The 14,900-nt window shown below is 35.7% G+C and overlaps 1 protein-coding gene across 2 annotated transcripts; it reads right to left on the bottom strand.

Annotated features, from left to right (window-relative positions):
* Window positions 1-574: 574 nt before the first annotated feature.
* Window positions 575-14,474, bottom strand: LOC122023571 (DNA mismatch repair protein MSH2-like). Of its 2 annotated transcripts, none has more exons than XM_042581738.1 (13): window positions 14,204-14,474; window positions 14,054-14,103; window positions 13,925-13,957; window positions 11,592-12,665; window positions 10,897-11,451; window positions 10,710-10,820; window positions 10,548-10,637; window positions 10,387-10,458; window positions 9,231-9,341; window positions 7,569-7,695; window positions 5,040-5,239; window positions 2,350-2,502; window positions 575-1,023 (listed from the first exon to the last, which is right to left on the bottom strand). In XM_042581738.1, the coding sequence occupies exons 1-13, from the start codon at window positions 14,253-14,255 to the stop codon at window positions 823-825; spliced, it is 2,829 nt and encodes a 942-aa protein (XP_042437672.1). In that variant the 5' UTR covers window positions 14,256-14,474; the 3' UTR covers window positions 575-822. The 2 variants fall into 2 exon arrangements, with proteins under 2 accessions (XP_042437672.1, XP_042437673.1); XM_042581739.1 differs by having other exon boundaries at window positions 11,592-12,621.
* Window positions 14,475-14,900: the final 426 nt, after the last annotated feature.

Below are 14,900 nucleotides of genomic sequence, written 5' to 3'. Positions count from 1 at the left end.
TGAGCAGCATCCAGGAATGTCTAGGGTATCAAATCTTATATATATACACATACGAAAGTGTTTTGCTACGGACCTTTTGTCTCTCGCCCATGTGCGACATTGGTCTAAGTGTTTGGATTCATTCAATAAGTTTTTTTTTGTTTTATTTTGATGTATATTATATGTATTTAGGATGTAAAATTTTTGAATTTATGAATTGAGTTATAATAAATTTGAACTAATAAAATTTTCTTTTTAAGGTTCAGATTTTTCTTTTTTGATTATAGAGTTCAACATTAAAAATTTTAGATGCTCATAGGATATATTATATATATTTAAAATTTAGAAATTAAATTATAATATATTTGAGTTAATAAAAATTTTCCTCTATTAATTATAGTGTTCTAAAAAATTTTAAATACTTGTTGAATATTTTTTAAAAAATATTGATTTTAAAAAAATAAAAATTAAATCGAGACATTTGGATCACTGTAACGTACATACAACGTTTGTGTATACATATACATGACGCCTCTCACATGCTGAGACGCCTTTGATTGTGAGGCATCCACAATGCCCAATGACAACATCTATATATATATAAACATAGCAATAAAATCATAATAACAGAAATGACATCTCTGATGAGTGGATTGGATCATTCAATATTTAACAAAACTGAACTATAGACATATACAACCTCCAGAGTCCAGATCATGCCCTATAACAAAAGTGAGAGCCACTGAGCACAAACACATTACTTGATAGTAAAGGCATCTTTTGCTCAACCATTCAAACAAATCATGACACAGGATTCAATGCCTCGTGGAAAGACTTCGAGTCTCAGAAAAATTGCTGGAGCCATGGAAAGTTGGAAGCATCGTTCTCCAGCTCAGTCCTCAGCTTATTCACATGTTCCATTGACTGTTTCATGTCCATCTGATCCAAAGGTAGAGCAGCGAACTCCTCTAGAAAGCGATGGGCACGAGCTGCACCTTTAGTTATGTCCTCAGGTGTGCATAATCTTTTCCGCTTACACCCAACCTGCGAGGTGAAGAGAATGATTAACTCACAAACCCCTTGAAATAAGAAAAGCATATATGCTTTATTCATCATTATTAAGTGTCTCTTCCAACAAGCAAAAGAAAAACAAAGGATGATATTGGCTCCTGTTTTTTGTAAAGCACTTTTAACTTTGATCATATTTGGAAAGCTTGTGAGGGATCAAACAAGAATTTAAAACATGGCGAGAGTTTGCTTTCACATGAAGCTTAATATGATAGGTATTTTAATAGTAAAAGATAATATTGAGACAATTAAATAATGGAATAGTTAATGGACGTCAAAATTCATATCCTACTGTTTTTTCCTCACATTGGAGCAAAGATGATATCGCTCATCCTAAACAGCCCAACAGGTAAATCATGGAGAACATTTATCCTAGAGCAACAACCCTTTACATGAGAAAGATCAAGATCAAGCACCCAATGCGGCATTTATTTCTTCACACATGGTTTGCTCATATATGATCTACCTCAAAATATGCCTCACTTTGATAGCCTTTCTGATTTCTAATCTACTCTTGATTGTGCTACTGCTCTTGGTAAATCATTGGATTATACAACATAGATAGAGGCACAGGGCCCATGCGCATAGCCAAGTTGGTATTCGAGTGGTAGATTGCCACAAGAGAACAGGGATTGAATCCCCTAGGAAATAAAATTCCTCCCACCTAAAGAGACGTCGCTTGGTCACCGTGATTTACCTCCCTTTCAAATGCCTTGGGGTAGACGTGGAGGGACGCCTAAGGTGAGCGCATCACCTTTTGCCACGATAGATAGAGGCACAGAAAAGAAATGAGTCTAACAACACAATAACATGAAAAAGAAAATGAAAAGAAGCAAAAGGATGAAATGAATTTGAGGGTAATCCTAACCCGTATGAACTAAAAGGACAACCCGAGTGCAAATCAAGTGGTTCGGAAACCCATTTAGACAAGAAACTCCTACCACATTTACATGAGGGCAACGGAATAACTAATGAAGGGTTTGCTTGCATGATTGAGGCACATGCATGTGGAGAGACATGCATACATGACAGAAAAATTGGGAAGAATTATTATTGCTTCTAAATGAATACATATTACAGAAAACTCACGAGATAATTGACAAACTCTAGACTGAGAAAACGGAGAAACGTAGTTGGCAAAATGGTTCTCAAGTAGCTCTGGTGCCTTTTCATCGCAAATATGCAGATGCGAAGTAGATTAATGTATATCCAAAGACACGTGGCAGAAGGTCACCAAATATGTGTTGTCCTTGCGATCAAAACAAAATATCATTGGCAAAAGTAAAATCTTTTATAGCAAACCTGTTTCTCTGAACCATCACTGTCCTTTGATCCCTGAGAAAAATCTTCCAATTCATCAGCTTTCCTTCTAGCTAGACTTACAACATCTTCAGGAAAATTTGCAAGTTCCGCAACATGAATACCGAAGCTTTGATCACAAGCACCAGGTTGGAGCTACAAATGGAAGATAGGAATCACATAAGCATAAACAAAATACAATAGAAGGCCACAAGGAATTCTCATGAACTCCCTTAATTAGGAACTTTGGAAATGCCATACACAAGGGATCATCTTTTTAAGTTTTGTGACATTGCTATGCACGGGTTTGGCACCTCATCAGCATCATCTCCAACACTTCACTAGATGACTGCCTTGCATGTTTTTTCTTAAGCATCCGACCTAAAGTTCGGTTTATATGCATCCTTGGGTTTTCACAACAGTGTCAAATATGGCTAGTCTTTATGGTTACATCGTAATGATCCTATCTTCTTGCAAAGTGCTACAAGTCAAGCAATTTTCATGTGCTGGAAGCATCTTTTCTATAGTTGGGCGACTAGACCCTCTTCCAGAATCTTTCCAAATGCAATAGCAACTGCAATCAATCTGGACAGGCTTACGGCAAATGGAGTGGAGATTTCCACACATTAAAGAATCTCAAATATATTTTCCTTATTAACTTAGATTAATATATATGTAATTTTAGTTGATTTATTGTGTTATAAGCTAGTAGACTATTGTTTTGCCTTGCTCCCTGAACTGGTTATTACTTTGTCGGTCATGGCTAAATCATGTTAAGTTCCTTTCTTATTTTATGCAGTAAGGGCAACACCTTCTCACCCACTAGCATTTTTTTTTTTTAAAAGAAGCAGCCTAAAGATAAATAACAAAGCACTTAATATTAGTCTACCGGGAGTATCCATGATAGCTGAAAACTTCAAATCAATGAAAAGGAAGCCCAGAGATAGATTAGAAAGCAATTAAAAGAGATACCAGTACATGGAAGGTATCCATGATATGCCATGATAGCTGAAAAAAAAATGAAAATAAAGCCCAAAGATGAATAACAGTCATAGAAACTATCCCAGATTAGCTGATCTGACCTATTAAAATCTGAACTGGAAATCCACTAGTTCAAGACAACTCATTGATCAGAAACCAAAAAAAAGGTTGAACTTCTGACCTCGCCTATTTTGTGATAAAAATCCATCAACCCCACCAGAATACACAACCGGATTGGTTTTGTAAAGGAATAGCTATAGTCTAAAATGACCTCTCTAGTAAAGATGTAGATGATAAATTTATCTTTTTTACTTTGATAAATTTAAATTTACAATATGTACATTTTGGATAGGGTTGTCATGCTAGTTAATGTCTCTTTTAATAAATTTGTATTTTTTTAACTCCAGTTGCATTAATGTAGAAACATTTGTTTGTTATGGCATTAAAAAATTGGAGCAAGAAATAAAATATTATTAGTATGATTATAAAAGTCGGTCAATATCAGTCGGTGGGGCCAAAATACATCATTTAGATCACCAACCAGTACTAATACTATGTCAGCATAGATAAGTATTTTTGTTTCATTCTGCCAGCACAAATTTGGTGATATTGGCGAAGACATGGCCCGAATGGGGCCAAACAAGACCATTGTCTTCTTGTGACTTAATCCTATATCCTTTTAGTTTTAGTTGTGCTAGTATAAGTCCAACTCGCAATAATTAACTAAGATATACTTATGTACATATGGAAAATTAGTTCAAATAACAAATATCCTAAAAGTATTATTTAGCTTAGGTCTTGGAAAATTATAAAGTTGATTTCATTAGGATGCTATAGAAACCAATGTACTAATATGATGCAAGATGCTTATTTTGGTATTAGTAAGTAATAACCATTTGTCAAGATGCTTTTTATACTTGCAGCATTTTCTAAACTTTTAAATCAATTAGCTTTATAATTGCTATAAGCTTAAATTTGAAAGTAAATAAACAAAGTGGAAGAGGATTATAAAGTAAAAGTATGAGTTGATCTCAGCATACATTTAAGTGTGTTGAAGCATGCAACATCTACACACAACATAATACCGAAGCCTTAATCATTGAATCCAAATATTGAAGCTCCCAAAAGGATACTTTAAATGTTGGTGGTCAGAGATGAGTGCAGAGCCAGAGTGCAAAGTCATGATTCTTGCTCCATGTAAGTTTATCTAATTCAAACAACTAATGATTGATTTAGGAGATGCTGCGAGTGAGTCAATGAAATTACATTGTGATAACTAAGTTGTGATGCACATTGCTTCCAATCCTATAAAACATAATAAGATTGATTATCAATTCTTCTAAGAGAAGTGCAATCCAAGGAGAACCACACTTCTTTTGTTAGTCCCAACATTCATCTAGCAAATTTGCCAAGCAATTAAAAGGTCTTAGAACTGAGTGTATGCAAAAAAATGTTTTACAAAAATTTTCAGTTGGGGGAGTAATAAGGACCACATTGTATAAAAGAGAGTTTAATTGTAAATATACCAAGTTAAGGTGTGTAAATGTAGAACAACCATAATTCTACAATAAGGGCAGCTCAGTGCACAAAACTCCCACTGATGCGGGCCTAGAAAAGAGTCTATTGTACACAACATTGAGGAAGAAAAACACATTAATTTCCAAAGAACATGACAATAGAATTATTGAAAGTACTGCAGTGTAGTCAGTTACCTTGTAAAGCATAGTCAACTTTCGACTTGATGAATCTATGTGCGCTCCAACATGATAATTTGCCACTCCAACGGTGGCCAGACTAGAACATTCCTGGGTGTCTACAAGAGCTAATGTAGTGAGTTCATGGAAATGAGTTGCAAAAAGAGTTGGCGCCCTAGTAACCTCCACAAGATGTTCACAGATTGCCCATGCCAAGCCTGGACAAAAGTTATTACAAGATAAATCTGTAAGGAATCCAAAAGTATGAAATATTTATAAAGTAATGAAAAATGAAATTTAACTAATGTTCACCTAAAAGGAGTACGTGTATCAATATGAATGAGAGCATATCCATCCCAAGGATAGTGATCATACATGTCTCAGAAAGCAGAACAAACTAGAAAATAAAACTTTGAATAGATAAATCACCTATCACTGACTTATCATGTGCGACAAACAGACAAAAAAAACCTTGGTTTGGCACATGAAAAATATTTGAAAAGGATTAAATATCAAATTGTTATTGTTGATGTTATTTGGAGATAATTATTATGCCATATACATAACTCAAGCATTGGAATGAGTGGTTGAGAACTTGAAATGAAAAAGAACTTTTGGAGTCCTATGTAATTGTGGTGCCGCCTTTAGTCTAAAAGGAAAAGTTTATAAAACAATTTGATCCTACCCGCCAAGGTTTGAAATCTCAAGCTAAGTCTGAGTTTCTATTGCCGACTGACTCAAGACGTTTAGGATGTGCTAAGTGCAAATGACAGAAGATGAAAGTACCAAACACCAAAAGGCAAGGAGAAGGGCAAAGGAGAGGAGGAAGAACAATTTTTTGTTTTGGGACATTGTGGCAAAGCCAAGAAAACTGATGTATGGACATAGTAGAAATCTAGAAGGTAAGGAGGAAGGAGTCAAACGTCACAAGTCTCAAATGTACAACCCTTGCCATGGATTCTCTTGCCTCTTCATGAGGAAGCCCTCACCAGCTAGCAAAAACTTTGGATCTCGTCAGGAGCAGACATCCTTGAATCTTGTCTGGATTTGAGACACTGACGTCGTTGGATCTTGCATGGAAGCACTTGCTACTTCACAATAGCTTCCCAAAGCTAAGTAATCCCAACTTAAATCATACAAATAAAAAATATGCAAAATGGTGAAATAATAGTGGTATATACAAACATAAAAATGAAGAAATAATTTTCATTATCTTTTCTTTTCAAACTATTGCCAACTAGGCACTTTTTTAATTGCAATTATCAGTCTAACTCTTTTTATACCCCCTTTTTTGTTGATCCTTTTCATAAACATTGCATGCGTGTCCACCTTTCTTTAAACTTTTCTTTTGTACTGGTCCCTTTTTGACAGGACCCACCTGGGTCCATGAACAGTCAAGGGATGAGGCAGTGGGCCTGATGAGTAGGCAAGGCTATGTGAGGCAATGACAATGGAACTCCTGGAAGAGGATATCTAGTTGCTCTTTAAAGAGGTGAGAAAGGGATCTGAACAGATTGACTACATTGGAGGTGGGGAAGGAGATTGGTCTAGATCTGAGGTTGGTTGATAGATGAAGGAGATGGGAAAAGAAGTATGACAGGCAATAGACATGAGACTCAAAATAAAATTGACTAGGGGAACAATGCTTAGGTTTTGATGAAGGGATCTCTCCAGAACATGGGTGTGGTAACCGAGGCATTAGGAAGAATAGTACATTACGGCAAATATTAAAGGAGTTGACAGTTGCTTATGTTAAGGGACTAAATGATTGAAAAACAGAGACAGGAGTACAGACCAAGGGTTCGAACAAGGTATACAAGGATGAAGGGAGGAGGTGATGGCAGAAAGGTAGGAGAGGAAACACACAATGCTACTAACAAGAAAGGTTAGAAAGGTTGTGTTTATGGGGAAGAAGCAAAAGGTCAGTGTTTCAAGGTCATAGTAATAGATCATTCTAATTGTGATGGAGGAGGCAAGGGTTTGAAGGAATACGAAAAGAGAAGGAAAAGGAGATGATGTTTTGTAAGAGGTGAATGACATTTACAAATGTAATGGGAGAGGAGAAAAGCACCCAAGAGAGAACAAAATTAGGATTTTGCAAAGGGTGGAGGTAGGGGAGAGGAAGGGAGGTCATGTTGTCATATTAATTAGCAGAGCCTAAAGGATAAAGCCTATGAAATCTTCTCCTCTAATACCATTTGAAAGGAACAAAACAATGTCTTGTTTTGTTCATTCAGAAAGAACTACAACACCATGGTAGGATCCCTACAATATCCAATGTAGAACCAAACAACAATAAGAACCAAGCCTTATCCCACTAGTTGGAGTCGGCTATCAATGTAGAACCAAACCTAAAACAAATATAACTACTGACTCCAATAACCTAATAATTCTAATAAAGGTAAAATTTGCAATTAAACATCCACCTACGAAGCTCAGTAAAAGGAAGTTATGTAAATATCACAGCGATTAGGCAAATTAATAATTTTAGATAAGCTGATAAGTAGAAAATTGCAATTTAAAGTAAGCAAAAACTGATAGACAAACCAAATCCATCATAAGTTGATGTTCCACGGCCCAACTCATCAATAATTATCAGCGACTTCTCAGAAGCGCCATTCAAGATTGAAGCAGTCTCAAGCATTTCTTGCATGAATGTAGAAACACCGCGAAGCTGCAAAATCAGCATAGATTGTGTAGAATTAAAAGAGGAAAAATGGATGTCATATTTGATCAAATCTTCAATATACACAGGAAATATGTAGGTATACTTGTAATCTTATTGTCCTGCCAAGGCATATAGATACAGTATGCAGTGTGTTTGTTTTTACACACACAGTTAGAGGAATCATTCACAATATGTTTTAAGGCACTAGAAAGTAACATGCAATAACTCTCACAAAAAAGAGCAAACACTAACAATATCTAAATGTATATGTTCATACAACAAATAAAATTACACTAATGTAATAGTCAAAAAATGTTTGGTAACTAATATATAGAAAAACATCAATTAGCAGATAACCCAATATTAAGAAAAAAATCAAACACTTGTAGAAATATCTAATTTAAAATTTTGACAAAATGTCATGTACTATTCATTATGCCAAAATATCATAATTACTATAGTTATTTAGAAATTTAAAGTATCTGGAAGATGCCATATTTACCTTATTATACAAAAATTCAAATCTTTCGATGTTCAAATTTCTTCTCTTCTTGAGATAGATCATGGAGGCAACAAGTTATAACTGGCTACTGTACTTAGGTTAGGTTCAACATTGTAACATATTGGAAGATAACAAAGATATCTGATGTTTTAATATTAGGTACGCTTTTTTATTTTTGTATCCCAGGCCATTTGAAATGGTGCACCTTTCCATCTTCATTGCATAGCACAGTTGCCTTGCTGAAGTACTGAAGACTCCTAAGGTAGGATGCCTAGCACACATTTCAATAATGCTATTTGTTGCTTTGACCTAGCAACGGCTGCTACATTCATGAGAGTGGAACATTGTACATGAATGCACAAGATGTTAAATTAATCATACCACTAGAGTTCCGCATTACCAGCAATGATCTTGGTTATCTGAAGTGGAACTAGGAAGATTGAAGTGATTTTCATTTAAACGTTTGTGATGTCCCACTTAGCTAGCCACACATATGATCCCACATATGATTGAGATATGATGTAATTCAAAAGTGTACCTTTAGTTATTCATTTTTAGGAACAATGTGCAAGTCGCACTTCATCTATAATCCATATGTTCATTGGGGCCATGATTAGCCTTCACTACTGTGGTTCATTGATCTTATAATGGATGTCTTAGAATGTAAAGTATGCCTTTCTATACAGTATAAGACTTAACTGAATGATGAACGCAAAGCATATTTAATAAATAAAAAAAGGAAAGATTACTTAAGGAATGCAAGTCAAAGTCCTAATACACCAAAAGAACAAATGCATTGTTTACTTTTGTTAGATTACTTGGTTCTACATGACTGACTGATATTTTTCACTGATAGATCTTGCTCCATCTAGAACTAGCTACTTATGTCCTTATGGATCAACTAACAAAAATATGGAGTTAATCCACAGTTCTGAATCTTCAAAATTTCTATGCATTTATCCTGATATATTTTGTGTAATTTATGTTTTCTGAAGATAAATATGAAGCTGAAAATAATTTTCCTCTATTGTAAACACACCTGGCAATCACCGGCTCCGACACGAGCAAATATACAATCTCTTATGCTAATGGTTGCTCTCTCACAAGGAACAAAGCAACCAACTTGCGCCATCAGCACATTCACACCAACCTGAGGATTAATAAGGTAGATAATGAAACACCAGATGTACCACAAGACAATGCACAGTAAAGACAAAAAGCTTCATATCTTTGCGCACAGAATTAGTATCACAACTTAAAGTTGATTTTTGCTGAAACAAGAGAAACTGATAATACAAATTTATGATCATGAAGCTACAACTATGGTGTCAATGACTTCCTCATCTGTCGTCAATGGGTATATCAAGGAAAAAAGAGTCTCTTCTCATCTCGATGGCAGAACCATGGGCTGGTGAGAGAAAAGGCAGCTAGATCAGATGCAATGGTGGGATGGACTCCGATACCTAGTAGAAAACTTGGTATCATATTATTATCAAACAGAATTACAATCCATCAATTATAGACATAGAAAATTAGGAATAAGACTAGGAATGCCTTGCACTTGGTAGTTTCTAATAATTCTATCCATCTCCATAGTTAAAGGGCAATTTTATACTTGTGATTGTCAAAGTAGAAGAATCGGAATGGAAATTTAATAGTAATATCCATTTAATATATAATCCCCGCAGGTTTATGTCAACACATATCAGATAGATGAAGTATCTGACTTATCAGTGCTATTGCCCACCAAATGTTACATAGATAGCTTATGAATATATATTATAAGAAGGGAGCATCTGATTAAAGATAGATAATGATGGTTAATCATGGTCAATGCATCTATTTCATATTGTGTTCCATTGGCATGCACGGCATAGGCTAGATCAGTCAGGTTGCATAGTATGACCCATTTTAAACCACTAATTATGAGTGTCTGTATGCTATATACAAATTTCACAAGTCACAACAATTTCACAAAATTTTGAGATTAAACAAGCTGGAGTGACAACTTATTTTTTACTGCTGCAACCCTAAGAAAGGTACTAACAAAAAAATAATATTGATGTCGTTCATAGAATGCAAAATTGTCCCCAAAATGATAATTTTGGGTGGGTATATATCTAGTGGAATATTGACTTTGCATAAGGTGAACAAGTCGAGAATAACATGATTTATAGCATCCACAGTTCACTTACCTGCCGGATAAAAGTTGATTTCCCGCCCATATTTGGCCCTGTTATGATCTGAAACCAACTCTTTCCACGGACCTAGAACAAGCAAGCAAAGAAACTACAGTCAAAAGAAAATATTTGTGATAAAATGCTCGAAGAATTTTGCAACTTAACAGTGTACATACTAGTTTACAATCATTAGGTATGAAATTAACACCATCCTGAGATTCCACACAAGGATGTCTGCAACCTTCTAGTATGATATCCCCTTGATCCTGCAAGTAGACAAAAAGTTCATCAAAACACATGTTTGTAAGAAATAGACAAAACTATTGCAGGATTCTCACCGAGGGTGTGATATCTGGTCTCACATATGGAACAGGACAGCTGGTTGCCAAATTAGCAAAGCTCAGAAGAACATCCATCTCAGATAGAATCCCAGCAACAGCCTCAAATATCTATGGAACAGAACACAATAAATAAAAACAGGACGCAATTTATTTGAAATGAGATTTGAAGTGTCAGCTTGAGTACCTCAGAAAAGGAAGCAGAAACATCAACTACTCTAGCCACAAGACCTTTCTGACAATTTGTGTAATCATTCAGTATCTCTTGGTACTGATTTCCCAACTTTTTTAACTTCGAATTTGTGAACTTTATACCATCCTTCCGAGTTTCCAGAACAATGTAAGCATTATTAAGTTTCTTTCTCACCTTTTGTTCTTCTTTCTTTGTGATCCTAAATGCATGTCCAAATTGTGTTCCCTTCTCCAATTTCAGTGACTTATCAACAGAAAGTTCAAGATCATTTGCTGTTTGCTTATGCAAATTGTTTATTTGTTGCTCCGCTTCGTCGAGTTGGTTCCTTAGCACAGCTAAGCTTTCATCATACCCAGGTGAGATCATGTATTCTCCATTCTCAAGTTGATCAAGATCAATAGAGATTTCAACAAGAGCGATGAACTTATTTAGTTTATCCTCACCCATCCAGAAGTTTAGGGGCTCGGAATACTTTTTCCTTAACAGTGAGGAAAATTGACCTTCGTAATGCTCAAGTACATCTCTTATGTAAGGTACCCTAATGCTTGACTATTCATGGAAGATAATGTGTTAAAAGAGATTATTATATAATTAGACATAAAAGAAGTAAAAATAAAACAGTAGAATCAATGTTCTGAGTCATTTAAAAAAAAAAAGAGAGATAGTTCCAAAAGAAACTAAAGATTTACCTGATACAATTTTATGACTGGTTGCAAATTAGATCTCTTCTTCCTCAGTGCCTGGGTCAACCTCTCGATATCAGAAATTCTCTTCAGATGTTGTCTCAATCCTTGACAAAGCTCTGCGTCCTCTGCAAATGCCTGAACCAAGTCTAACCTACAAATGATTTCATCGACATCTAACAAAGGTTGTTTCAGCCACCTATTAAGCAACCTTTTGCCCATGCCAGCAGTGCACGTTCTATTCATTAGACCAAACAAACTGAAGTTTTTATTAAAATCCGTTTTGCTTTCAAGGACATTCAGTGCTCTCATTGCTGCAGAATCCAACCTCATACAGTTATCTAAGTTGTATTTTTCAATGGTAAAATTCCCATAATTGTTATCATCAGCAAGCAATTCCATATAAGATATCAATGCACCTAGGGCACTCAATGCATATTCAAAATCTGAAAGCAAATCTCTAACAGGTTCAGTAGGCCCTCTGATGATCCTACTGAGATCCTGCATCAAATCCCTTGACTTGAACTCAGATTTCTTTCTTTCACTCAGAAGAACATTACATTTGGATAAAGCTACATTAAGAGCTTTGAATTCTATTGATATTCCGCATTCTGCAGGTATAAGACATTCCCTACAACCAAGAGCTACCAAAACTGATTCAGTATTTGTGAACTGATTATCATCAAGGAACTCTGCTGCACCAAGCTTCCGTTTGGTCATATCTACAAAACTTAGTCCCACAGTACACTGGTTCTCACGGAAAACAGGAAACAATGCAACTGTCACAGGGGAATCCTGCATGTCATTATTGGCAAACAAGATATCTTCAAAACTATTAATATTGCCAGGTGTTCCTGTTTTTGCCAATTTCCAATTTGAACCACTTCCTTCATATAGCTCTAATGTGTGATCTGTCCTCTCCAGTAAAAGATCACGAGCTATAGACTCAAACATGCTTTTACTGACACTCATACTGGAAATTCCATCTGAGCCACTACCTAATTGTCGCAAAGCAGTGGTTGTGTGGTAATATGACCTTGCAACAAAAGTAGCATTCTCACCATGAACTGTATAATAGTCCTGGTAAAGTAGAACTTGAAGATTACACATAGCTTACAGACAAATCATAATGATAAGGAAATGTTTATCCAAGTTCAAGGTTTTTTGAAACCTTGAGCTAGGTCTGTCAGAAAATTAATAGTCTGTGTTAGGTTATGCAACTGACCAGGACTATTATAACCTAAACTTAAAATGTGGTAACATATTAGGTGACAAATATACCCATCCATTAAGCCATACAAATTTACTTAGTTAACATGCATTTCACATCTAACTATATTTGTTAGTTTATTCATGTCATTAGGTTTGATGGAGTTTGACCTACACTTAACTTGGGTTTGTTAGGTTCAATTTAGCACATATAGTTAAGATGCTAACTAGACTAATTTATAAACATGAAGCAAGTACAGAAGCAACCTCAAAATTTGCAATTGAAATACAACAGTTGGTTATATTTGTTATAACCTTGTTCAAGCTCAATTACATGTTTCTGAAATTTCAGGCTACCTTTGTTACAAAATGTAAAGTTTAGGCTAGATTTAGCAATTACCTTAAATCTACACAAAACTCTTAGAGCAGCGGAGGACACTTTATAGTGTGGCAAGCCTCACAGCCTAAGGATTTGTGCATGTTTTTTTATTACATATTACAAATATATATACCTCCAACATAGCCATCAAAGCAAAAAAAACAATTCATTTCATGCAGCATAATCCACACATTAATGTTGGCAAGCTCTTTTGGAAGTTTCAATAGTTATAAAACTAGTGTTTAACCAAGCAATAACCACCTAAGTGCTATTTATTTTAAATATTTGGTTACAATTTTATCAGGTTAACACGGGCATCAAGTTTCCTTGACTCTTGGATGTTCTATGAGAAAAATTTATAAAATTTTAAGGTGCCAAAATCCGCAACTCTTCATTCACATACTTCAGGGAATCACTGATGAACAAAATGAATAATGATCCTATTCCAAGAAATGGAATTATCTTGCAAGTCTATGGTGTCCGAATCTCCCTCACTTGGGTTTCAGGGTCCAAATATATTAACTATAACTCAAATAGATCATTATCTTTTCAGAGCATGATGTTGAGTGAAAAAAAAAATACAAGAAAAACACCTCATGAAGAACTAGGTTCAGAGAGATAACAGCAGATCCCAGAGAACAAACAAATAGACGATGGAGATCAGGGTCTTAAAGAACAGAACAACAAGTAGTACCAGAATAGGGAGAAGTAATTAAAGACATGTATCCTGTGAAGAGGCAAATGAACTCACCCGGCGATCAAAAAAGCGCACAGCTCTAGGATCCTATCAGAACACGCACAATCCAAGTTTATCAAGTTAATGGCTATGTAAGAGAAAATACAGATGAATCACAACGGGGCGACAAAAGGAAGAACTTACTTTGGGGAGGGTTTTGAAGAACGAGATGAATCCCTGTGCCTGCCTAGCATCTGCAGCACAATAATTAAACCACAAGACAATAAAAGGCGTAACAGAAACGAGGACAGGAATCAAGACCACGCAGGAAATGAAAAGAATGAAAAAAAAAACCTAATTTGAGTTCGGGCAGCTTGTTGGCGCCGGGAGAAGCCTCTGCTGCCATCGTTCTAGCGGGCGAAGAAACGAGGAGCCTGTTGGCAAAGCGAGAGCTGCGGCTTCCAGTCAAAGGAGGGGTTTGGCGCGTTGGTTGATCAGCTGTGCCTATAAGCGATGGCAGGGGCAGCGAGGGAACTCTCCATTGTGGCGGGAAAGCGAAATCGCTGTTGGAGAGAGAGAACACGGCAAGCAGAATGAGTTGGGAATGGGAACCACGAATGCGAAGCGCCGTTTCTGTGTTAGTTGGCAGAAGAATAAATGGGCCGAACTTACATGGAATAACCTTGTTGGCCCGCACAATATTTGGGTTAATGGTGGGAGCGTTTCTGTCAGTGGGCCGAACTTAATGTAGTAACCTTGTTAGGCCACGCGATATTTGGGGTCAATACCACATCACTCACAAATTGATCCTTTTAATCAGGGCCATAAAATTCATTTGATAAGATAATCGAACTAAATCAAGTTGAGCCTAAAATGAATTAAACTATTGAAATAACCATTTAAACTTAACTTGATTTATTTTTATGAACTTGAGCTTGGTTCAAATTTAGCTTTAACTTGATTTAAGCTTATTTAATTGTTGAAGTTTTAATTCAAATTTGTATGTTCATTTTAAAAGTTTATATTTAGTACGTTAATAATAATTTATTAA

Source organism: Zingiber officinale, chromosome 9B (assembly GCF_018446385.1).
Source record: "Zingiber officinale cultivar Zhangliang chromosome 9B, Zo_v1.1, whole genome shotgun sequence".
Taxonomy (NCBI): domain Eukaryota; kingdom Viridiplantae; phylum Streptophyta; class Magnoliopsida; order Zingiberales; family Zingiberaceae; genus Zingiber; species Zingiber officinale.
This window is presented reverse-complemented; position numbering and strand designations above follow the sequence as displayed.